General features: G+C 44.4%; 1 protein-coding gene and 1 long non-coding RNA gene across 2 annotated transcripts in view; both read right to left on the reverse strand.

Annotated features, from left to right (window-relative positions):
* Window positions 1-5,178: 5,178 nt before the first annotated feature.
* Window positions 5,179-26,983, reverse strand: part of LOC129383124 (uncharacterized) — a 48,621-nt gene continuing 26,816 nt past the window's right edge. The window contains exons 4-6 of the mRNA XM_072286778.1: window positions 16,063-16,169; window positions 15,443-15,505; window positions 5,179-5,296 (exon numbers count right to left, since the gene is read on the reverse strand). Of these exons, the coding sequence (XP_072142879.1) occupies window positions 5,189-5,296; window positions 15,443-15,505; window positions 16,063-16,169 (278 nt within the window). The 3' untranslated portion in view covers window positions 5,179-5,188. The remainder of the gene's footprint in view (window positions 5,297-15,442; window positions 15,506-16,062; window positions 16,170-26,983) is intronic.
* LOC140216770 (uncharacterized) lies at window positions 20,277-25,100 on the reverse strand. The gene is made up of 2 exons (XR_011893458.1): window positions 24,846-25,100; window positions 20,277-23,089 (listed from the first exon to the last, which is right to left on the reverse strand). It is a non-coding gene; the product is annotated as an uncharacterized lncRNA (long non-coding RNA).

The raw sequence follows: 26,983 nt of genomic DNA on the forward strand, positions 1-26,983 counted from the left end.
GGACGAAACATTGCGGGTATTTCCATGAAATGGGCTCAGGTTGAGCGGCGTGCGAGGTGTTGAGGGCCATGAGTTGCGACAGTATCGGGCGACATCACCAAAGCGGTGACAGGTCAAACATATCGGCTGATCGTCCGCAGTTCTCCACTCAGTCGGGTTGTGATAACGTGGAGAGAAGCGTCGGGGTGAACCGAAAATAGAAGAAGGGCGTTCGTTAGCTCTGGGATTGTCGACAGCACACACAGACTGGAAACCAATGTTTTCAGGTTCCTGGCGAACGATGGCTTCCAAGAGGGGAACTGAAAATGTGGTAGCATCAGGGCTCAGAAGGGTTTGGGTGCGAGCTAGTTGGTAGGGATCATTCATATTTAAAACAGCGCCAAGAAACACGGACAAGGGAGGACACTAAAGGTGCTGTTGGCAGTCAGCGCTCGTCCTGTGTCCTCCCTTGTCCGTGTTTTTTGGCGCTGTTTTAAATATGAAGCATCAGGGCTACGCGAGCAAAAAGCTGCGGGCGCCATCGCAACCACTTGACGTCTAACGATTCGCATCACGTCCTCTGATGGCGACGCATGCTGCTGTGCGGGTTGATCTTCACACGTCGACGTAGCAGCAGTATTTGGAAGTCTGGCAAATGGTTGCAAGACGCGTCGGCTTTTGCCCTGCTCAAGTTGTCGAAACTCTTTAATGATTGCGTCAACTGTAGAGCAGCTTTTGCACATGAATAGATTAAATGCATCGACAGCAAAGCTCTTAAGCACGTTCCTGACCTTCTCAGCTTGTGTCATGTCGTGTTAGGCTTTACGACAAAGTGCAGGTACGTCCTGGATGTACGAGACATAGGACTCCGTGGGGGATTGGGCACAGGAGGCCAGTTCCAGCTTTGTGGCAATTTTACGGCCGGCTGGTTTGCCAAACAACGTTGTCCATTTCTCTTTGCATTGGTCCCAGCTGGTTAGCTACTCTTCGTGGTTTTCGTACCACACCTTTGCCGTGCCTCTTAGGTAGAACAACGGATTAGCTAGCATAAGCGTAGGATCCCATCTGTTGATTCCACTCATGCGTTCGTACATAGCCACCGACAATTCAACGTCGGTGCCATTGGTCCCGCAGAAAGTCCCGATGGTGACAGCGACGTAGTTGGCGACGGTGACGTTGGAGGTGGCAACGACGTTGATCCCACGTGCTCACCGTTATTCATGGTGCGGACGGTGATGCGACGTCCACTCCAGAGCTCCGTTTTCATCCGTCGTAACTCGCACCTCTCACGAATATGTTACGGGGATGTTGCGAGTATATAAAACATATATTTACAATATATATACAGGATGAGTCAGAATAGTTAAGATGGCTGACCACCAACACGAAGCAGCCAGCGTCTTCGATCTTCCTCTCTCTTCTCACATCCTTCCGGAACTATATTGTACGGCAGCATTCGCAATAGACGTTTTTAAACACTTTTTCGTAACGCAATATGGAACTGGGTAGTTACGATGGCGAATCAAAAAGTTATTGCCCTTATTTTTTATAAGGTAAAATAAGGTATGTACATGTGATTAAATGTACGTGCTATTTCACATACCTTACGCTATTTATCCACGTTTTCCCCACATCGGTTAAAATATTCGTTCTATCGCAACAATAAGTTTCAGATGCCCCAGTGCAATGTTGTCATCAGCCAGCGACGCACGCGACCTCCCCGAACGCTCATTGTCATGCAAGTCCTCACCGAATTTCGCGAATACACAACGTCACCACCTCACACATCTCAGAGCGTAGCGCCTTGACCCATACGTGGGCTTCATTTCCCTGTGGATTTCGATGGGGGTTCGCCCCTTGCTCCATAGAAAAGGAATTACGCTTTGTTGCTCACACGCCGTGGACGTGTGAAGCACAACCGTCATCTTCAACAACTGATAGCAGTGCCGCACCGCGGAGCTGCCGGTAGATAAGTCCGGGCCGGCCCAAGAAAGGTCCACCGCTAGGAATGGTTATTTGGCTTCGCATTTAGAGCCGCAATTTAGCTGAAACATATGGACTAAGACACTTGCACACATGCTCTGGGAGTGTAGAAAGGCTCCGGCCGACTCTACCACGCACAAGTGAGAGAAGACCCTGCGAAGCCCGCTCCTACAAGACCAGCACTGGGCCGTCCAGCAGGCAGGCGCAGCAAGCGCCTGGCACTCCCTGTCGGTCCCTGCGTGCCAGAGGCCCGCTGCGCGCTGACGTGCGTCTTGCAGGGCCTTTAATAAAGTTTATCCAATCCAAAGACTTTCTGTTCCGCCCTCGTGTATTCACAGGGCAATATTTTGTGCGTTAATGTTTGTCTTATAACTTATCATCAACTCTGAAGTTTTGTGGTAACGCTAGATGGCAAATTGCTTGACTCACTGATGACGATGTTGATGCATGGTGTTTTTTTTTTTTTGGTGCCTGGGCCAGGGATGACCAAAGAGCGCCAGCTGACTGGCTGTCTGGCTGGCTAGATGGATGGGTAGGTGGGTCGATGGACAAAACGACGGATGGAAGGACGGAAAATAATAAATGCGGGGGTTCCACGAGCCAAAACGACGATATGAAAATGAGGCACGCCGTAGTGAGGGAATTCAGATTAATATTGACCTCCTGAGCTTCCTTAATGGACACCCAATGCACGGTAGAAGGGCCTTTTCACATTTGGACTCCATCCTGATGCAGCCGCAACGGCCCGGATTTCATCACGCCACCTCGTGCTTAGCATCGCCACTCCATAGCTAACGAACCTCCAAGGCAGGTGCGAATAGGCTTTTTTCAGCCTATCAACCACTAACCTTTATGGACATTTTCGTAATTTATTTGTTAGAAGCGGGGCTGTGTCGACCTCAGCTAGCTGAGCATGTCGAGGCCGGTGAAAATTCAAATCTGCCTTTCTTTGCATGCGCCAAGACTACAGGAACTTCCATCAAGAAGTTGAACTCTTGGTGGATACAGCTGTATATGGAAAGAAAAATTTATTGTGCACAGGCAGGTTTTTATGTGGTCAAAACATGCAGCCACAAAATGCCTCAACATTTCGGTAATGAAGTTGAGTCATGATTACTCAAAACACTTGCGCAATGTTCAAAAGACGCTGAGCTACCTCTCTTGTCACAACAGAGGTTAACGTAAAGCTTATTATAGCACAATTAAGACTTTTAAATAACAAGGACAGTCAGATTTCTCAACTATAGACGTCTCCATTTTATAATTAATGCGTACTCACTGAGACAGGAAAGGAGAAGTTACGCTCAAAACCTGACGCAATGCAAGAAATGTGCGTTTTAGTGGTACAATTTCATAGCAGCCAAAAACTATTTTCTCTTTTGAGTGCGTAGGACATTGCATTTTTGTCGGTTACTTACACATTAGATATTGCATTTAATCATGGGCACTTACGTAAATAAAGTAGTTATCGCTGTTACTGCATCTCGAAAAATGGCCATTATGCATTATGTTTCCAGACCATGGTCTCTTATCGAAAAAGAATATGAAACAGCTTGGTATTTTATTCTGCATGCCACTGGGGCCATCATAGGAACTTCATTACAATGAACAACATTATCCAAACTAATTCTCTGTTACAACTGAGTATCTTCTCTTTCCAAAACCCTAACACTAGGCAAGCTTCTATTTGGAACTTTAACCAAACAAAATGTAACAGCCTGTTGGGTGAACGGTTCATTCAGCATGCGGTCCAAAAGTTTGTAATGGACTACTAATCGAAGTAAAACTAGCCTATTATTTCAAACAGAAATGTAGATTGTAATACCCCTGTAACGAAACAGAATGCTTTAGTTTCTTGTTTCTGCTAGAAGCCCGTTTTTCCATCGTTTTCTTTTTTTTTTCTTTTCTTTGCTCAAGAAATGTTTTCTTTTTCAGGGTAGTTTAAGTTCAATAAAACAGGTGTGAGCTCGTGATTGTTAGAATTTGTTGTGGTGTACGTTTTATACTTAAATCTTGTCTACATACGAGGACATGTCTTGACACCTGTCTACTCTTGTCGCTCCAGGACATTGTTTAATTGTATGTTGTCCTTTACGCATAAACTGTTGCATAGTCGATACTGCACCGGCTCGCAGCTTTCGAACTATCCGTCTAAACAGTGCTCTGTATATTTATTTTGATTTTTTTTAGCTAGTTTACATAATGCTAAAAAAAGCACTGCGATCTCTGGTCGGATAAGACGTGCGGCAATACAAGCGCAAGAATGTTCCACGGTTCTCAACGCTTTACACCTGTTGGCGCCTCTTTGGTCGAGGCAAGTTACTTCTGCATATCCAGGTCATCTGCGCTCGGATACCGAGTGCGGTGATCAGCACAGCTACCCGGCGGAGTCCAGACAGTACGGCAGTCCTTTACGAAATGCATAAACCAGGATTTTCAGCGCTTGTAGGTGGTAGGCATATTGTTATCTCGGAATGCAGCAAATACCGATACGATAACATGACAACAACTAAGCTTGTGTTCGCACGCTCCCCACCAGTGTTCGCTCATCATGCCTTGCCGCCAGCTGCGCCGTCATGAAACAATGTGTCCATGCGTGGACACACCGCCAGTTGGTGACGACTGCGGCCGTACAATGCACGTCTTCTAAGTGCAGTTTCAGTAGCGAAATATTGTGTGCGAAAATTAGCACAGCTCAATTTTAAATAATTTTTTTCGAAACTCAATTTTTAATTGCCTAGGTATAATCACAGAGCAGTAATATGACCGTTAATGTTTTCTCCAATGAGTTGTCGTAAGCTCTGAAGTTCTGTTGTAATGCTGGCTAATTAATTGACTGCCTGGCAGCCAGAAAGAGTAATAGATGAATGAATGCCCTAAATGACGGATGGAAAGAAGGAAAGAAAGCAAATTCTGGAGTTTCACGGGATAACACCATGATCTGAATTGGAGGCACGCCGTAGTGGGAGACTCCGGAGTAAATATGACAAACGTGGTTTAACCAGCACCCTGTACACCATGCATACACGGACGTGTTTGCATTTCGCGCCAACGAAATGCGACCGCCGGGGCCGAGATTCAATCGCGCGACCTCGTGCTTAGCAGCGTAACGCCGCAGGTACCGGGCCACCACGGCAGGTGCGAGTAGGCATTTTCAGTCAGTCAAATGCTACCATTTTTGAACATTTTCTTCATTTATTCCTATAAAAGTGTGGCTGTGTCCACCTCAGCTTGCTGAGCATATTGAGTGCGCTTGAAACATACATCTGCCTTTTATGCACACGCCAAGGTAACAGCCACGTCCATCAACATGTTCGGTCCTTCGTGGATACAGCTGCAATATAAAGAAAAAAATAATTTTGACATGGCAGCTTTTTATGATTTCAAAACATGCAACCATTAAATACCTCAGTATTACGGTGCCGAAGCGCAGCCGCGATTGCTCAAAACGCTTGCGGAAAGTTGAAAACATGGTGAGCTGCCTGCACTTGTCACAACATAGCTTTAATGTAAAGCTCATTATCGAATCATTAAGGCTTTAAGCGGAAGAATGATCGACAAATCGCTTAGCTCTAGAGAACTAGTGCCTTTTATTATTAATCAGATCTCACAAACAAAGGAAAACAGAAGTTTCGCTCAATGCCTGAAGTAATATGAGAAATTAGCTTTTGGGTGGTACAACCTCATAATAGCCAAATAGTATTTTCGTTTTTCCATGCTTAGATGCTTGAACTTTTTGTTCTCTTACTTAACAGGTGATACTGCATTGAATCTTGGGGACTTACACAAATAAAATAGTGATCTCGGTTGCTATGCCTCGAAAAACGGGCATTATGCATTATCTCCAGCAAATGATTGCTTTCAAGGAAGAAGAAGCTTGGTATTTTATTATTTATCTCATTGGGGAAATCATAAGATCTTCGTAACAATGAACAATGTTATCAAAACTAGTTGCCCGTCACCAATAGATATCTTCTCTTTTCGAAACTGTAATACTACGCAAGCATTTAATTAGAAGTTTAACCTACCAAATGTAACACCCTGTACGATGAATGGCTATTTCAGTATGCGGCACAAAAGTTTACAATGAATTGCCAATGGAAGTATACGTAGCTAAATATTGGAAACAGAAGCTTAGATTATTATGCTCGTCTAGCCACACAGAATGCTGCAGTTTGTTGTTAATGCTAGAAGTCTGGTTTTCTAACATATTATTTTTTCTCCTTTATCGTTATCTTGCGAAATTTTTTCTGATTACAGAGTACATTACTTTCAAATGCAACAGGTATGAACACGTCATTGTGAAAATTTGTTGTAGTGCGTTTCTTAGTGGCACACTATGTCTTCATGTGAAGAGATGTCTTGACATGTACACGTGTCACTTCAGGACAATGTTTAATTGTGTTTGCTTCTTCACGCATAAACTGTATGCTTAGTGGATACTGCACCAGCTACAATCTTTTAAACTATCTGACTAAACAGTGTTTAGTACAAGTGTTCTTTATTCAAGGGAAGATTGTATTGCAGCACTTGTGATGGCGTCAGTATTGGTATTGCCGTGCAAAAAAACTCTCGCGACGCGAAAATAAAATTCGCTCGTTGGGCTGCGGACTCGAACCACCGACCTCCGGGTTGCGAGGCAGCGTTTTCCAACCCATTCAGCCACTGTCGGGTATTTTCTTTCATGATATTTGTTAAACTAGCATTCAACCCGACATTCACCAGTTATGCATAGTCAGAGAATGGAGGGCACAATGAAAGTAACACAGAAAAGGCAGCGTTCATACTGTTGCCGGAAACGTTGCTTTCAATTTAGAAAGGTGGTAAGGATAGGCACCTCACGAAAATGGGGTACCAGTGTGGTTCTATATCATGTCCATCATAAGCATACTTAAGGTGTAGTGCTATCTGAATGAAATTTACCCTTCAAGGTACATCCGTTTCGGCGTTTTGGTCCATCATTCGCGTTTTCGACAAACTGTGCATTTCCATGAGGAAAAAGCGTATCCAAAGGTGCGTTATTATCAGAAGTCACAAGCAGGTATCCCGCAGTATATGCGTAATCTCAAAGTCTTTTTTTAAAGTCCGTTGGAGGACATCCCAGAATAGGATGGCGTCGGTGCAGCTAATAAAGCAATGTTCATTTGTCTCTGGCACATCCCAAAGCCGACAGTTAACAGAAGAGACAAAGATACCTTTTTTTGTAGCCATGTTTTTGCACGTAGGGTTTCACTATAAAGTTTATAAAAGAATGTTTTGCAGCAAGAGGATATATAAATTTACGAACTCGCTTTAGCACATCGTGCCCCGGCCATTTATTCTAAGATGATCGGTAAAATGGAGGCGCAAATCGCATGTACATTAAATCATTGTATAATGTTTTACGCGAAACAAAGTGCAAGTATTCAATGGAACCCCGAACTGTCGCGAAACGAACCACCAATTATTCTTCTTGCATGAACCTCACAAGCATAAACAAAAAACTCCGCTTTAAGGTGCGCGTATGATGAACCGACAGTGGCTTATCAACACTTGGAAGATTTAGTTATTTCTAAATCACAGGCTCGTCGTCGACGTGCCGATCTCGCCGTGAGGGAGCAGGCGTTACGGCAACGAAGAGCCGCGGATCTCGAGCTTCGTTTGCACCCCTCTTCGCAAAGGTGCCAAGTGTCCAATTTTTTTTTTCAATTAAATTTACCTACTTATAAAGAAAGCACTGCGATCGCAAGTGTGGTAATAGGTGCAGCAACACCAGCGCTAAAATACACCATCGCTCGCATTACTATACATCTGCTAGCTTCGCTTTAGGCGCGGCCAGTGTCGCGAGCGGTGATCAGCTCAGCTCTCCGGCGGAGTCGAGACAGGACAGCAGTTCTTTGCAGTGGGTATACATGAGAACTTTCAGTGCTTATAGGTGGTAGGCATTTTGTTACCTCGGAATGTGGCAACCACCGAAAGGAATGGCTGAAAACTACTAAGTTTGTTCTCGCACGCACGCCGCCAGCGTACGCTCATCACGCTTTGCCGCCATCTGCGCCGTCATGAAACAATCAGTCTATGCGTGAACACACCGGCAGATGGTGACGGCGCAGACAACCCTGCGGGTAACCGCAGGGTTGTCTGAATAGACCAAGCAAACGCTCTCTTTTTTCATAGGAGGTCACTTTTGTTCGCTTGAAAAACGAGTAACATTGCCTACACTGAGCGGCTTGTCTTATCTAATTGGCTGACAAAAGGTGAGGGGCACGCGTAAGGGGAAAGGGATTCGATAGGGCCGAACCACTGCACTGAAAGTCGATAACCGGATGAAGAAGGTGGTGCCGGCGTCTGCGAATGGTCCGCTTTCCCTTACTTAGCTTGCGGTGTCTGGTCGAAAATCCCGGCGGCATGCAACGGAAGCATAAGAATGACGCTAAAACGGATCCCCAGCAATGACGAGTTCGCAGAACGAGGTCGTAAATGTGCCGAAAGTGTTCCAAAAGGTTACACGGCCGCGCAAGATTTATTATACGCAAATAAACCTGTGCTCTCCGGCAGGTGCGAGCAGCCAGCACCTGAGCGATCGGCGGCAGCCATGTTTGATTCCTTTCGGAACAGAGCAGCCTGCGGCTATTCAGGAGGAAATTCAGTTTTGTTCGGCACATTAATGCATCTTTAATGCGCACACGTCACTTTTACACGGTGAGTTCTTGCGGTTTTGTGACGTCGCGTGACAGGCAGGTGAAATAGGTGCAGACCGAAAACATTTGATCAATAGCCGGGGGGGCTAATGGCGAAAAGGCGTTGAATAAGAAATAACTATTATTCTTTTTTCGGTCTAATCATGCATAATCAGCGTGTACACGTTATATCAGATGGGGAGCTATCGCGGTTTTCGTGACGTCGCGTGACAGACGTGTGAAGCGGGGGTGGTCCAAAAATGTTTTTGACCAATCGCGGAGGGCTGAGTGTAGAATTTAAATAGAAAAGCATGGAATAGTGTTACGTTATAGCGCCCCATTTTTATGTCTGTTAATGTTCTGTCTTATGATTTATCACAAACTGTGAAGTTCTGTGATAACGCTGGCTGGGGCTGGCTTACCGGCTGGCTGTCATGGCTGTCTGGTTGGATGGCGGCTAGATGAATGGCGGCTAGGTGGATGGATGGACGGAAAAAAATTTATTCTGGTGTTTCACGTGCCAAACCCACGATCTTAATACTAGGCACGCCGTAGTGGGGAACTGCTGATAAATTTTTACCACCTGTAGTTGTATTACCTGCACCTAATGCAAGGGAGTTTTTGCATTTCTCCATCATCTAAAGCTACCGCCTCGGCCGGGATTTTATCCCGTGGGCTAAAGCCACTAATGCTAAAGCCACTAAGCAACCACGGCTCGTTACAGACGGACGAATAAATGCATGGGTAGATGGACATTGGATCAGACAGATTTTGATGCTATACTCAATAGTTGGACCTATAGGGATTGGCAAATTTCACAGCCATCGATCGCAGCCTACGGCTATCCCCAGTGGCAGTGTTCATTTTCCTTCCAAGGTGTCATTGACGTACAGTAATGTCTACATTGCCATTTTCAAACTCGGGGTTTATCAGGGACGTAATGTTAAATTTGTTTATTACAATTATTCATTACACATGAAGAAGACTTCTAATATATTTGGACATCATTAGTTTCCATTTCGAAACTACATTTTCAGTGATGAGCAGTTCGCGGTGTGGTACGGTTTCGAATTTGTCACTGGAAACCTGGTACTGATTGATGGTAGCGTTCAGGTTAAAAAATTATTTTGCATTACACAACGCTGCACATTTTATGGAGTACATAACATTAAACATAATAATAGAAGCACTGAGCTACTTGATATTTTCTAATAAGTGACTTCATATATCAGGTGAGATATTTAATAGGACGTATTTCGGCTCAAACCGAGGAATTAAGCGTCATGTGTATTGTTAGACGTCTAATTGAACACTGGGAGAAGCAAACTATTTGCTGTTAACCTTGATGGTGATAAGTGATGGTTTCTCAGAAATGCGCAGCTCATGTTCACTGTAGAAATAAAAGGCCAGCAAATAGACTCGGCTGGGAGCAGTAGCAGTTAGTTACTCAATATCATGGTTTGCATTAATCAAGAAATACCGGGCAAGACAGGGAACAAATCGAGGAGCAAGAGTTACACAAATAATTTTTAACAGGCAGGTTGAGTGTTTCTCCAGAATCTCGGCTTTCAAATGCACATGCCCATGGCTGATTTAAAGGCACCTTTAAAATACACAGTAGTTGATTGCAGTGCCTCTCAATTCCATTCCTTCGTGCTTTGAACAAATATGCTTATCCCACGATTTGAGGAAATAACAATGAACCAAGCTTTCAATGGGAGCCATTTGCGGGGACCTTGTTTTTGATAGCGAACATTCGTAAGTGTAGACCTCATGAACAATATATACACTTTTTAAACACAACACCTATCGCTCTTGAACAGAAGCATTGATTGCGGACAGGCACGATGACAAGCATAGCAACGGTACGGTGGCACAGACTGGGAGACGGCGGCAGGACTGCCATGGCACGAAGACGTCGGAAAAACCACAATGGCACAACGACGACAGCATGACAACAAATTTGTGAGAACCACGTCGGGACGACATCAGCGTACGTCGGCACGCGACGTACCGGTGGTGTTTGTTCATGATGCACAGGCGGTTCCTCACGTTTTGGCTGCAGAATGGCGTGGCGAACTTCATGTCGAATGACGGCGGCGAGAGTTCGAACTGTCGGCGTGGCTTCCGGTAGCTGCAGCTTTCGAAGCGCCTCCTTTACGATTGATCGTACCAGTTCTCTTAGTGCTACGGTGTGACTGCCTGGGCCTGCTGACAGGAGATCGGCTGGTGCGCTAGTGACATCACGATTGTAGTGATGGGCACGCTGCTGCAGCGCCTTCTCTATGGTCGTCGCTTCGGGGAGAAACTCAGCAACACTGTGTGGCGGGTTGCGGATGAGACCTGCAAACAGCTCCTGCTTAACGCTACGCATCAGATGGCGTAATTTCTTCTCTTCGGTCATGTTTGGATCAGCGCGCTTGAAGAGACGGGACATGTCCTCGATATACATGCCGACATTCTCGTTAGTGCACTGGCTTCTGGCTTGTAGAGCGTACTCTGCCTTCTCTCGCCGATCGGTGCTGGCATACGTGGCAAGCAACTGTTGCCGAAATTCTTCCCATGAAGATAGCGCCGCTCGAAGATTAGCGTACCATGTCCTCGCTGACTCTTCTATTGCGAAGAACACGTTGCGAAGCTTCCGTGCCTTCTCCTAGCCGTAGAAATTTTCCACTCGCTCGAAGCTTTCGTCTTCAAGTGGTGACGATGAAATTAATGCAAAGTTTCTGAAGAACACGAAAGTTTACTCTTCAGTTTTCCTGTCATACCTCTTCATACAGTCCATTGAATCTGGTATGCTGCCATCAGATTGGAAGGTCGGGAAAGTGGTGCCACTTTTTAAATCCGGGAACATGCGTTCTCCTCTTAATTATCGGCCAATTTCTGTAACTAGTATCCCGTGCAAACTATTAGAACATGTAATTTACTCTAATTTAGTCTCATATCTTGAATTTAATGACTTTTTTAGCTCCTGCCAACATGGGTTCCGGAAAAACCATTCCTGTTAAACACAGCTTCTGTTATTTACTAATCACATCCCAGCAGCTCTAGACCGAGGCTCGTTTCTTCATAGTGTTTTTCTTGACTTTTCTAAGGCTTTCGACGAAGTACCTCATCAACTACTTCTACTAAAAATCAGCACTTTGAAAATTGACCCAAACATCCTCAAATGGATCGAATGCTTTTTATCTAACCTAACCCAATATGTTATCGCTAATAATCACGCTTCCTCTCCTTGTCCTGTTGAATCTGGCGTCCCTCAAGGTTCTGTTTTAGGTCCACTACTATTCCTGATCTACATAAATGATCTTCCAGATAACATTAACTCTAGTATAAGGCTATTTCCTGACGACTGCGTTATCTATCGCGAAATAAATAACCCTAATGATACACTTGTCCTTCAATCTGACCTAAATAAAGTATCTGAATGATGCAATAAATGGTTAATGACTCTTAACATCAGTAAATGCAAGCACATGACATTTTCGCGAAACACTAATGCCTCAATGTCTTCAGAATACTGAATTAATGACATCGGACTGGAGCGCGTGTCTGCCTACAAGTATCTCGGTGTCTGCATATCTGATTACTTGTCATGGCATACTCACATTCACTACATCATAGGTAATGCAAATCGCACTCTCGGTTATTTCCGACGCAATTTTTTCCAAGCTCCACAGCGCCTAAAATTAATGCTTTATCAAGCTTTTGTTCGTCCGAAACTCGAATACACGTGTGCAGTTTGGGATCCGGCACACCGCACTCTCATTCAATCCACAGAATCCCTTCAAAATGGATCAGCTCGTTTCATTATGTTGAACTATTCACGTACCGCTAGTGTCTCGCAGATGAAATCGTCACTTACCCTTCCTGACCTTCAAACTCGGCGCAACATCTCGCGCCTTTGTTTATTCCACAAAGTATTCCATCACCATTCATTGAAGCAGCAACTCATTTCACAGCCAGTGTACTTATCCTCCCGTATCGATCAGAGCAATAAGGTAGCCGTTCCTCTTTGTCGCACTGAGATGTTCCTGCATTCTTTTATGCCGAAAACCTGTTCTGAGTGGAATCGCCTTCCCTCTTCTATCGCCACCTTAGCCGATGCGTCATCATTCAAGACCGCTGTGACAGATCATCTTTTAAAATGACTGGAATTTTGCTGTTTTTTTTTCCTTTCATTTTGCTGCTCTTACTGTCTGTTTATCTTGTCCTTGTGTTATACGCTTGAATGCCTTTTGTTTGTAAACCATGTACCCACCCCCTCTGTAATGCCCATTGGGCCTAAGGGTATGATAATAAATAAATAAATAAACCAGTCTTCCACATCTTCGAACGTATCGCCGAGGAAGGACTCGGGCGCGCGTGGTGGGTACACGATGAGCTGGGACGATGCCACTGGGCTGGTCATGGTTGCACCGTCACTGGTAACGGTTGCCTGCACTGCATCAGCAAAATGAAGCGGTCTGAACTCGGGCGGGTCTCCTCTGATGCGGCGGCTTGTGCGCTGGTGAACTGGAGTCAGTTCCCTGGGTTCCAATCGCTGATGGTCGGGGCTCCGTTCTCTTACCAACTGGGGACTTCCAATCATACCCCGCACCTCCACCAGAAATGTAGCACTCTTCCATCAAGCACACTAAACAAACTGGTTTATTGTGGGCGAACTTGTGCCTGGAAATTCAATATTAAGCATTCACACAATTTAAAAGAAGAGTTAACAGGACCCTATTCCACAGTCAACCACGTCTCCACCCCGAGCGCACTTTTCACGCGCCCCGAAGGCCAGGAGCCACGCCGTGGCTTCTCATTGGACGGGACACTCGGGTGCTGCAGTGTGCGCGTGCACGGGAGACACGCGCTGCATCGCCATGCACGAGGCGTTGCTGGCGCTTTTCTAACGGCGATGCAATGAGTAATGCCTAGGGGTTTTAGCAATAAGGCGCTTGGAAGGGTACCTCACGAGAGTGCTCGTAACTGGCATGTGGAGAGCTCTCTGCGGCAATATTAAGTCTATCTCTCGAAGCGCATGAGCACCGTTACATGCGTGCTATGCATTAGAAAGTCGATGGGACGCGTTGTCGCATTCATGTAAACGACGCAATTAAGGATACAGCGGTGTGGAAATTAGATCAAATTCATAAAGAACTATAAGAATTATGTTGGAGCAACACATATAACATGAAAAATTCGAACCTCAACAGCATATATCGAAAGCAGTGTCCTTCCTATTCTGCAGATAACAGTATGACAGTCTTGGTGGAAACCTATTAAAGAGCTGATACGCATAAAAGAGCAATTGTATAGATATTTGACTCAGTATTGTTACGCAACTGCTGCAAAAAGGCTCGTTCGAGACGGATTACAAAGGTGTCTGCAATGGTAGCAATGGAAACGACAATTTCACTGATCGAGTAGTGCAATTCAAGAATCTTTTCTTTTTCTGCATGCGGTTCTCTTAATATTCTTGCACTTCAAAAATTGACAATAAGTATAAAGAAAATAAAAAGTAATCGTATGGAGTGGTTTCGCATAGAAGAAGAAAAATCGTAAAATTTTACGCTAACGATATCGCCCACGCTTCAAGCTGCGCTTGGCATTGATCACGTTGTTGATCACTTCGTCGCTTTTAAACCGAAATGTACTCCGGGTCTCCCAAGACCATTTAGACTTTCTAAATATGTGCGGAGTGCGTTTGGCTTGAAAAGCGATGAAACGAAGTTGGCGCAGAGTCAACGCTCCGATAAATCAGCTGAGTGGTCGGACCAGCTGGGGACTCACTTCTGACAGCATGCGCGCGCACATGCTGTCAGAACACTAGCGTTTCAGCTAAAGAGCTATGTTTGTGCAGTGGTCCGAACGGAAGGACCAAACATCAAGCTAAGGCTCTTAAATATTTCATTGGGTGCTTACTAACGCTCACGATTTCCCGTCAGTTTCATTTTGTGACTGATTCAGGTGCGACGCCTCCAACGCTTTTCGCGGCGCTCCACATCACGCCAGCGTTGTGAGATGCCTGGTAGGTTGCAATGGCGCTGTTCGTTCTGCCCAGAATCACTCTCCTTGCATCCTGCGTCGCACCAACATGTCGCACCCGCGTACAACGTTGTGAACACCGTCGGGGGAGTTCGAGAACAACACGAAACCTTACCTTCGCTGCCAACGCACCGCCTTTCGGGCGAAACTGTGCAACTTCAATAATTTTATAGTCAAAGGCATGCTTAATTCCTGAGGTTGTTTCACAATGCCCACAGTGGAAATTATTCATCCCCAACTTTCTTGCTCTCGGCGATTAATTACTTGAAGGAGGGAATGATGATGCTCATACGCGCTATAAACTCATGCAGCATGGCGCGCATTTTGGGCTAGCTTTATAACAAGGTTGAGCCTGTAACAGTCACGCTCTTGTTCTTATCTGCTACAAAAAGATGCAATGACAAAAATACGCACTTCAACACCAGTGCGCTTCATTTCATGTTGAGAATACAGCCTCCGAATCCGAAATGAAAGACGCAACCAGTGAAATTTCGGAACGAAGCTATCAAAATACGAGCACCGGAGCAAAATCACAGATCACTTAGGTCGTATTCGGCTACCTTCAAGATTCTAATATCAACGTAAACCTCAAGAAAAAGCTTAAATTTTCAATAATGCATTGCAAAGCCTCTGATATAAATTCCAGCGCGCAATGTGCCCGCAGTGAAGCATAAAGCACTGGGTCATGCTACAGTTGCGTATATGACTTGGCGTTAAAAATAAATTTGGTAAACATTTGACATAGAAGTCGTGGCATAACCTTTTCATATATTTTTCACTACACCTACCATACATGGGCTTCCGTTCTTTACCATTCTTTTGTCTTTCCAGCAGTCAGAATTATAGACCATCTAGAAAAAAGAGAAATCAGAATCATTCAATTATATTTCTTTCGTTGTTTGCCTTTGTCGTGGACAGAGGACGAGCGTGCATAGAACACCTGATCTAAAATTTAGGACTATGTATATAGTAACGGCAGGTAAACTCACTTTAACATAAAGAACCAGTACATGTCACTAAGCAAAGCAAGCGTCTGATAAGACTAACTGCCGAAACCGAATTTTTCCTAATTATTGGTAGACAGGAAGCGGCCACACCACGAATGAGCGATACCATCTTTCTTGGCACCCGGTGAGCGACGAAATGCACTAGTATAACACACAGCCTCGTACATACGCATAGTGAGTCAGCTATTTCAAGTTGTAAGCTTTGCTGCTCAGTGTAATATCTTGTTCTTCTAGCGAGATACATTACTTCCGTGGAAAGATGATGCGAGCGAACACTTCATTACAGAAAGTTTAAACATAATTGGATCGCTGCCTTGCTGTCATCAGGTATAACGTTTGGTAAATGAGCTTACATGTGAAGCAATGCCATCTTTTTAAATAGACACCACTAACTAACGTACCGGTGGGGCTTGGAAAGGTCGTTGAGTTACTGTCTTTGTCTCTTCGTTATCGGTTGGCTTGTCCTCTTTCTCAGTCGTTGGAGTATCTTCAACTTGAGGTGTTTCTGCTGCACACACGAAGAAACAAGATGACTGGTTATTGTTTCACTATGCGCATTGTTCTTTGCTGTGCTCAAATAGCTTGCAGGTTCCTGTTTTGCATGCCGTGACTGATCTCGTTACGGACGCTGTGATTAGACAATCGCGCCGCACACCAATACAGTACAGCTGGTGATAATACCATACAATACAGCTAGTGATAATTGATAATTCTCTGAATTTGTTCGTCCTGCTTCCTCTCTTTCTTACTCGGCTTGTTATTGCTTTTCCTGCATTTATTACTTGATAAGGTTTACTTTTATATTAGTGACAATAGGGGTTTCGGCGGCCTGGCTTCATTGGATCTTATTTTTTATTAAACCCAAAATATATGACTAGTCTTATGTCTCGTTAAGCATTAACCTGCAGTTCGATTAATATTTCTTGTGCTGTTTTCTGTTGCGGTAGCAGCGGTAGCGACGGCTGCATACATGCGCATTTCGTGGCGATCAATTATTGGAGGTTATCTTATTGATATCGCGATATACGTAAAAATTATTAGGCTGCTCTGGAACATGTGATCTACTAACGAACGAGTCCTTTGGCTACAACAGTTTACACTTAGCAAAACAAGACAATATAAGATGAGGGCATAGAAAATTGCGTACACACACGAGCGCCTTCCCCATTTGTCAAGTTGTCGAAGTCCTTTGTCAAGTCGTCCACAATGTACGCACATTTATTTTTCACTTGCAGTGCAAAATAAAAAAAAACATGTACAAATGGCAAACAGCTCTTATAAATCAGAATTTGTGTGTATTGGTAGCGTATACATTAAGAAAGTACTGCAGCGTAACTGCAGTACTTTCTGCAGCGTAACTGCAGAACCTAACTGCAGTAACTGCAGCGTTTACTGTGAAATATTGCATCAATGCGCGTGTCAACTGTATGCACATGAAAACGTGCGCATCAAACTATTTAGGTTCCTGTAAGCAAGTCTGAGTACACCCTCCTAGAAACGTATTAGGGAACAGTCCAATACAGTCCACCACTGCATGCAGCATTTTGAAGATCATGGCCGTCATTTTTGATTGCATCAAATTGCAAATATCATTGCCTAGGTAGTTTCATTACCTACAGGTAATTACTGCTTTCCAATTTCCGACAGTTATTGCGTAGGAAATAAAACTCTCAAACGTACAAGCACCCTGCTTTCTAACATTGGTTTAGCCTCTGTCTCTAATTTAGTTGAAAAAAACGCAGTGACACTCCTTCATAGACAAGTACAGTATATTACCCCCACTGCAGGTCGCATAATGGGTAGTATTAGTTATTGATGACACGATCTTACTGACAAAGACCATGCAGAAAGCATGAATTATATGATGTCCGAATTATTTCCGAGATTGTTTTGCTAGTAAGTAACCAATATCTAGCTCTGCATAATTTCACTCAGTCGAATAATTTTTTTCCGCTTACAAAAATCAGTGAATCTGCGTCCTGAACCGGCGCTGTCGATGACTAGCTATGGCGCTCTGCTGCTGTACTCAAACTGGCAGTTTTGATTACTTACTGCGGTCACGCGAATGTGATTTAAGCACAATGCCAGAACCCTCGCCTCTTAGGTTCTAGTGCACTCTGCACAACTCGAACTGGACGAACTCTATCCTGAGCTTCCTCATCGTAAGGATGTCGTATTGGTACCTAAACAGGTGTTTTTATAATAAGAAGCTTCTATTTTGGTCGGATACGCGAACGCTCACCGGTGCTTCATGATTTCTTTCTAGACCGACATAATTTTCACACGGCAATATCACTTTCCCGACAAATTTATATGGTCGAATCACGGTGAGCCCTAGTAATAGCACATCCGTGCAAAGAACACATAGTGTTCTAGGAGTTGCATCGTGTCAACTACTTAAGGCTATGCAGGACACTGTGAATGTAGGGGCACCATTCGCCACAAATTATGCAGATGTGGCTTCTCACCGTCCCACCAATAAGACACCGACACGAGAACCCTCCGAAGCTTAAACTCCTCTCAGCTCCGACAGATGGCGTTGCGGGCGCGTGCACTAGAATACAGGCGGTTCCGCCCTGCGTACGGGCAGTAGTTCCCGCAGCAGCGAGTGATTTGCGCCCCACGAAGCCAAGATTCAGATAAGCACCTACTATGCCGCGGAATAATTTGGAAGTTACATCGTTATATCATCTTATGCACCATTCATTCACGCTCCATTGTTTGATAGACTCTTATAAATCATTTGCACTTTTTCATGGCTTGATTAACGGGATTCCTGACCCGTCGTGGTAGCGCAGCAGCTTTGGTGCTGCGCTGCTAAGACCGGGGCGCGGGTTCCAATACCATTTGCCGCGCTCGCATTTCGAGGGAGGTGAAACCAAGAACATCCGTGTACCGTGCATTGCCTGCATATTGGAGAACTTCAGGTGGTCAAAATTCATCCCACTTCCCCTCTCCGTGCGTAATAACCACAGAGTAGTCTTGCCACGCAAAACCCAAGAACTTATTTTAATTTAATGAAGGAGATTCTTGAAATAATTGGCAGTTTCATAGTCACATTTTGGTTTTAGCTACGCGACACGATTGCTTTGCGGCTGAGAAGGTATCAGTTAAGTTGCGGGGAAAATCCACGCGAGCATAACGCTGTAAAGGAAGCATCTTGCTGCCTTAGCCAGAATGATTTAAATGCCACCTCATTTGCAAGCTTCCAAATTATCGTGCTGCGCCCTCGTCCACTAAACTAGGCAACGCGCTCCTCTTCATTTTAGTACGCAAGAACTCTTTAGGCTGCCGCGAAAATGCGCAACACATTGGTGAGAAGCGTTCCACCTATATGGCTCACCAAATGCCTGCACATAACTCAAAAGCACTTGTACACACGACCTTCGTAAAACCTTTCGGGCTACCAGTAGGGCGAGACATCATTCGAGTGACGTACACTCGTCGTCACTCGTCAGTCTTGTCAATCCGCTTCTACCAGCGGCACAACAGGCGATGGATGGATGGATGGGTGGGTGCTATGAGCGTCGTCTTTGAGACGGTGTGGCGTGTGGCGCCACCGGGCTCGTGCTTTGTCTATTGTTCTACCAGTCTTTTTTTGAACACTCGAAGAATTCCGAGCGTCAAACTTTCTGGACCACTACTACGAACTTCTACGCCTCTGTTGTTTGTGGTCTTCGTACTTTTGTGCCACCAAACCTCCTATCGCCTCTTACTAATCTCTATGCGGACACTTTTATTTACCTTTGCTCTCGCTGAACCTAAGGACTTCATGGATGTCATCGAAGCCTAAGCCGACAGCTGCTTAGATATCTTCTCATTCTAATAAAATATGTTCTATTATTTTCCGAACTTCACCAAAGCAAGCAGATGGTTCTTCCTTCGTGTATATTGCTTTATAACTGCGCGTTCTAAGGCATCCAGATTTTGCTTCCAAAAGTAAAGAGCTTTACCTTGAGTTATCATCAATTGCTTCTTTCCTCATTTCGTTTTTACTTCTTAGGTAGTTACTTCTAGCACGTTTATTTTCCATTGCTGCCACTCAGGAGATTGTTTCAGCCTCCCTGACTTTGCGTTTGACGTCCTTTATATACATGTTGCTTGCTGCCCGTACAAAAAAAAATATTGAGAAGGCATTGAAATATTGTTGGTCAATGTTGAGTTTTTATTGAGGAATTATTGAGAGTATGTTGGAGAATTGTTGGGTTGAGTGTGGAGCACTCTTGAATATTGGCCACTGAAATCGAATTGAAACACCATTGGGTACCTCAATGTTGAATAATTGTTAAGTTACCATTGAAAGTCCATTGTGCTTAGACGGCCCGTTGTGTTCGTTTTGTTGAATGGTTGTTGAGTTACCATTGATTCTGCGTTGAACTAACGTTGTGGTAGTTCTGTTGACCTGTTGTTGAGTTATTATTGCCACAGCATTGAAAAGCATATTGTAGCACACTTGAGATGCCATTGAGATTTCAGAAGTCGCCATTGAAATATGATTGACGTTTCGTTGGGCTAGTGTATGTTTATTCACATACCGAAATTGCTTCGCTGTTCACACTTGCATGCCCCGGTGCCTGCTCGTAACTTTCCCAAACACAAACAAAATCAAAGGAGAGACTGATCAACTTGCCTTTATTTACACTAAAGATGCGTGCACGTGAAACATTATTACAGTACATAAGGCACCACTACATCGAACCTGGAGACCTATAGGCTAGTACCTACAGCACTCTAGCAGTGTAAATACATCTGAAAAAACCTATACATATGAATCCAATCAAAACGATCATTGTGCTCTTCACTTTCGACTTAAGTTTATGACTAGAAGGCAAAGCGACTCAAAAGCCAGGCCTTAAGCATACCCTTGTAACAACTAACTTTGAACACATGAACACTTGGAGCTGCTTGCATGTGAATACACAAAAGACATCTGAATATGTTACATTAAAATGTTGCGCACACTAACACATCACAGGAAGAGCTACGGCTGACTGTGAGAAGGCAAAATAACCAACTTGAAACAAATGACTTCACGTAAATATATACAACCTTTAGCACACGTCTTTCACCACGATTAAAATTTAATGAAGTACCAAAGTAGACTTGCCTGAGCTTTGTCTTCGAGATATATATATTTTCATGTTGCCCAATTATTTTATAAAATAACATCACTCAACTTAGCTATTATTTGACGAGACATAATTTAGAAAGTTGTCGGGCATGATGAACACCTGAATCGTGTTTCTGACAAGCCAGGATTGCTTTCTTCAGAAATAAACTTGTAAAGCTTTTGTGTAATGAAAGCAGCTTATCTCCCTGGCACAAGTCAAGAACAAACAGTACACCATTTGATTATGTTAATGTGGGGTACAGAAGAGTTCCTTAGTGGCATTTCCTCAATTTAGTGAGCTCATTTTCAGGTAATCTTTCTGGACCTGCACAAAGCTAATTAAAGCACTTTTTGGGGCCTTTTTTCCTATACCCAGCAACTAAGTGCTACCTCAGTCAATAAAGAGATAAGGAAAGGCTAATACCTTGAACGATAAGAGAATAAATAATTATTTAGCACAGAAAATTGGTAGTAGCACATGACTAACACAATTCCAAACAGCCAAATAAATGGTCACCTGCACTTTCAGTATCAAGCACCCCAGAAATAGTCATAAAGTATGAGAAAAGGTTCCAATGACTCGACAGCCAGATTGCTGAGACAGTGAAAAACGCCAATAAATGCATATACGAAACACCAATTACCTCAATTTCGCAGATAAAATGTTATTAAAATAGCACCAGAATTTTGCTGCATAAAATACATAAAGGTTGCATAAAAATTGGGACAAAGCAGTAACTGAAAGACAGAGGGAGCTACAGCACCCATGTTGAAAAACATTACAAGGAAAATGATATATATGCATATTTAAGTTTACAATTTTCGCTCCAACATATAGAAAAAGAACGCATGCACTTAGAGCATAAAAAGGTTCATGTGCCTGGAGAATGCAGCGCAGTACAAAGAAGCGTCATGAGAACCGAAAAGTAGATCTTACTACGAATGCTTGCAACCTACAATCAGGCATGTGCCATGTCATGCCTTGAATGGATGAAATTCATAAATCTTACACACAAAGGAAGTTACCATCACTCTTATTGGCTTCCTCAGGGGACTCCTTGAAATTGAACTAGAAAAATGTACTCAGTGTCAAAAACATTGAGAAGATAAGACCCTATAGCGTTCTTCCTGAAATAAACAGCGCAAATAACTTCATGTATCAATTCTATGGACACATCGCCAATTCGGTGTACATTTATATTTCACAACCACCCAAACAGAGACGAGAAGGATGAATTAAGGTAGGTACACACATGAACGCTGACTCAAGTAGAAGTTTATTCGTGAAGACGAAGATTTTAAACACACTGGTCAACTTCACAAAGAAAAAGCCATGGATGCGCAGCATACACAGCCCGGCACAACACAAAAGGACCTAAATACGTCCTGTAGAATAAACATGTGCGTGAAAAACTAAAAAAAACATGAAAACTGAAAGGTTTTTCCTGTAAGTGATATTAACGAGAAGTACTGCAGCAACTCTTTCCCACTAATGGTCACAGAAATCTTGCTTATGAATATTTCTTCGTGATCAATAAATAATGCTTCCACAAGTCCTCTTGTGTTCTGGTCTTTGTGATGAAACAATCGTTCTTTCTGCTCTATACCGCAACACCAGAGGAGTTCCAGAAGCAATATTTATTGATCACAAACGAAACAATTGCATAACCAAGTTATCTGTTGCCCTTAGTGGGAAAAAGTTGTTCTCAAAAGAGTATTTCCCGTTGGGTAGTATCACTTATCGGACAAATCTTTCGCTTTTTCAATAGATTTGACCGATAGTTCTCGTTTTTCACGCACGTTTATTCTACATGACATGGCTTCATATTTTTTTCTTGCTGCACGTGGCTGTTTCTGCCACGCATGCACGGATTTTTACCTTTGCCAAGTTGACCAGTGTGTTTAATACCTTTGTCATCAAAAGCAAACTTTTAGTAGAGCTTGCTCTCGTGTGTGCTCCTACCTATTTCGTCGTCCGCCTCTGTTCGTGCTGCTGTTTACAGTACCCACGTATCACTTGGTTAGGCTGGTAAACATTCTCACAAACAAAAGTAAATGCCTCCCCTCAAAAGGTAGCCCATCCTTTACTACTAAACGTCAGAGCAAATCGAAAGTAAGCCTTCACAGCGTCCATGCGGCAGCTAGTACACCACAGAGCAACACAAAAGGTAGTTGAAAATCCCACTTGATGGAGAGTGGCAACAGAGATGCGAGCTTGCTAGTGAATCAGCCACATATCAACGGGTGTCTCTTGCACGACGCCAAGGTGCTTTTGGCGTAGAACACTTCAGCATCTAGGAATTTACTGCATACGTAACCTGTGAGAAGGGAATGTGGACAGAAAATCATATTGCGCGGATTAAGAATCTGCCACACACTGCACATAACTACGCACGAAATAGAACTACACACTATACTGGCAAGTAAAAATTTGCGACTCTTTACGAGTGCCGTCGAGAAAAGGAAGGAATGGGTTGCTACGGTAAATGTTAGCTAAAACACGCACAGCGATGTTTCACAGTGCGAAAAATATTCCCGGCTCTCTCGCAGAACCAAATACCACGCGACAGTGCATAGCCCATACCAAACAGATATCGAATCTTTGGGCAGAAGTCCAGTAGAAGGAATGACCTAAACATACGCCGAGAGCGATGCGAGCGTGAGCGTGCCTGTACGAGTGAGAACATGTACCGCTTCTTTGAAGCTAGCCGCTCCGGCGTGGCTCCGATCATCCCGCGCGATTTGTGTGCAGAACGTCGCGTACACGCCCTTGCGCGTTTTGCGCGGTAGCGTCCGCGCAGTGAGCTAGCTTCATGCACGCGTCATTCTTCACCGCGCAAACGGTGCTCGAGTGCGACGCTTAGCTCGAGGCGACAACGCGCCGATTGGCGCTCCTTTCGCTTCTGGAAACAACGCACATTCGGATCGGTCCAACTCAAAGAGGCAGCAGAGAACGGTGGCATGTTTCGGTTATCGCTTATTAAAATTGTACAGTACGCCTTCAACGGCAACCCGCCGCGCTAGATAAAGATGCTTACTGCGGTAGTTTTGGCGGTGATAGACGATAAGGTGAGCCCGTCGGCGGCTGTGTTCTTTGACCACGTCACCACACCTCCGTTCATTTGCGCTGTGTATCCGTGTACAGTCACCGCGCGGAAGCTGTGACTAATCGGTTGGCCGTTCTCCGCAAATCCCAGAGAGGCGAAATATATTTCGCGGTGCGCCGCATCATTAGCCGCAACCTAAATCGAGGCGCGCTAACCGCTACGGCACAAAAGGTGATCACACTAACCGTATGGTATACGATGAGCCACTACGGAAAGAAAAATAATTCTGATGTTCCACGTGCCAAACCAACGATCTGATTATGAGGCACGTCGTAGTTGGGGACTCCGTATTAATTTTGACTTCCTGGAAATTTTTACGTGCATACAATGCACAATGCACGAGCGTTTTTGCATTCTGCTCCTTTGGAATGCGGCCGCTGCAGGGATCGTATCCACGAACTCGAGCCCCAAATTGCCACGGAGGCCGCCATAGTTACGAAATGCGTAAGCGTGAAGTGCAACACTGCCTTCCGGTACGAGTGTGGTACAAGCGTAGCACAGCTGCACACCTGCTGCACGATTATTTGTCGCGGTTCTCCTAAACTCGTAGTGCCTGCCTAAATACCTTGAAAGGCAGCGCGCCTCTCACGTAACGGAACGCGATAACAAGCGCTTAGACGGCATACGTGAGCCCCCATGAAAGATGACGTGGCCACTGTAGAAAATTATCACTGCGCAGAGAAGCCGATCCTTATGTTCCAATTGTGTTCTCTCATACAAATGAAGGAAACGTTATTAGACAGGAACAAATGAAGCAATGCAATTTTACACACATGGGGCGCCGCTGCCTCTTCGCCTACCATTGTTTTAAACGAAGTGACGGCGGCAGCGAGAGTTAGTATCGCGCGCATTTGCTCCGGGGCATGCGGTTTGCTTCAAGAAAGTGAACGGTGTGCTTAACATGTCACGCTCGTCAATGTCAAAATAGAAAAGAAGGCTACGTGCCCAAGAAAACGAGATTACTTACCTATCTTCAGAAGTGCGGCTGCGACTGCTTCGGGGTGCCTTCTCTCCAAGAGGCATCATGGCCTCTGCCGCGCAACTCATCAAAACCGTCAGGCTCGCACATCAGTAGAAGACTAGTTGTTGGGTGAGCCAACCACTTCACCGGATAAACGTCCCACTTATCGTCGTTAAAGCATTTCACTAAAATGTGCGTCATGATGTCCGAAAAGAAAATACTTTCAACAAGAAGCACGAGGCGTGAACCACCGCACAACTGCAACCGAATAACTGAGTCCGAGAGCCGTTCACAGCTTCACATGGCTTCACTATCGTATTCAGTTATAAAATCCTTTCAAACACAAAATAACGGCACTTAAGAACCACTAATTGATTAGCAATAATTTTTCATCAACTTACCTTCATAAATTTAAGAACTACCTAATTTATAGCGTAAACAATAAATACTACGACCAAAAAATGCGACTACGAAACTAGCGGTAACTATGTGTACTGTTGCAAAAGTGTGCGCAAAACGAAGCTCGGTTGCGCCCGTTTGCGCGCACACATACACACCCGAACCTACCTTAACGTTTGTCGCGCCACCTAGAATTATACATCACTACTAGTTTTGCTATTTTTACAAAAATAAAACTTCTAAAATAGTTTGCAGCATTTTTGCAGATGACGAGGTGACAAGTAAGGTACAATAAGAGTCCGTTACCTGTATTTCTTTCATTTCCCTGTGGTGTTCTTAACTGAACAACGAGACCTGCAGGCTTGGAACATGAGAAGACGACAGTTCGGCGAGGCTCAAATAAATCGCGTGCTTCTTGCAAGGCGAGTAACGGGAGCAGCCGCAGATACAGCGATTAGCTGTGATACTGTTGCGGCTGTTGCTGAATCTGAAGCTCTTTGAAGTCAATGGTTATAGCGGCTGCGCGCTGCGATCTCAAAGCGCGTTCATTCTTTGATCTCTAGTACCACGGACATTGGACAAAAAACTATATTTGCTTTACGGACAGAGGGTACGTCGCAGGAAATTCGAAGACCTCACCGTGTATGTTTGTAGCGTGTGCGCGCTTGCATCCTACGGTTCCCACAGTGCGTCCGATGCTCGAAGGTAGCGTCGTCGCCTGTCGGCACCTGTCTTATCGCCGGCCGCGCTGCCGCCGTGTCTACTTTTGGGGAACTCCACATGCGCGTAGTCACCGTGTTTGCAAGTGAATTTCGCATTGTTCTACTCCCCGAAACGTGCTCATTTCGGATCGTACCAATGGTTATGTCATCTAGTGTATGTTAAAACGACGATGGCATTTGTACACCGGCGAAGAAATAAATCGTTATGAACTTGGGCGGTCATGAATCTAGTCTAACGTTGCAGTTTTTACGTAGCGAAAATGGCTACGAAAGTGGGGCGGTCCCGGAGATAGGCGCTTCAAAGCGCCAGCTGTAGCGACAGCACCAGGAAGTGGCACGCGGCGCACACGCCAAGCATTTCAGAGCTTACTAGCTTTCGAATGAGAGGATTATGCGCGCGCTCGTGGCTTATTGGTTAGAGTACCGGGCTCGACGGCCGACGTTCGATTCCACCCCATCGGTCACACATAATTTTCTATTAAAGAAAGCGAGGCGAAAGAAGAACCTACCTGCCGCAAAGTGACAGGAATTAGGTTGGAACGCATTGCAAAACATGTTTGGAATGTCTTCATATGCGATTTCTAATTATTGTATACTGGACTCAACTGCTACACAACAAAAGAACAACTAGAAAAATCAACACAAATTACCCAATAAATTGTTTATTGATAACACTCAACGGTAATATTGTTGTGCAAGGATTGAGTGAACTCAATTGCTCTTGAAAATTTGTTGAAGTCCGTTGTTTCAACAATTCCCCAACAATATATCAATAGTTAATCAACACTCATTTTTGTACGGGTGGTAAGCTTCCTAGTTCTTTTCTTCGACCGTTAGTCAATATTTTAATGTGTAAGCATTCTATGGTGAGTACCAATGCAAAATATGTCCATCACGCTAAAAGTGTAACGCCTTGAATCCGCACAAACGTGCATAATATGTGAAGTCAAGAAATATAATTGTTGTAATAGTGCAAATGTAGGTTATTGGTTGGTTTGTAGGCGCCCTGAACCGCATTTTATT

Source organism: Dermacentor andersoni, chromosome 3 (genome assembly GCF_023375885.2).
Source record: "Dermacentor andersoni chromosome 3, qqDerAnde1_hic_scaffold, whole genome shotgun sequence".
NCBI lineage: Eukaryota > Metazoa > Arthropoda > Arachnida > Ixodida > Ixodidae > Dermacentor > Dermacentor andersoni.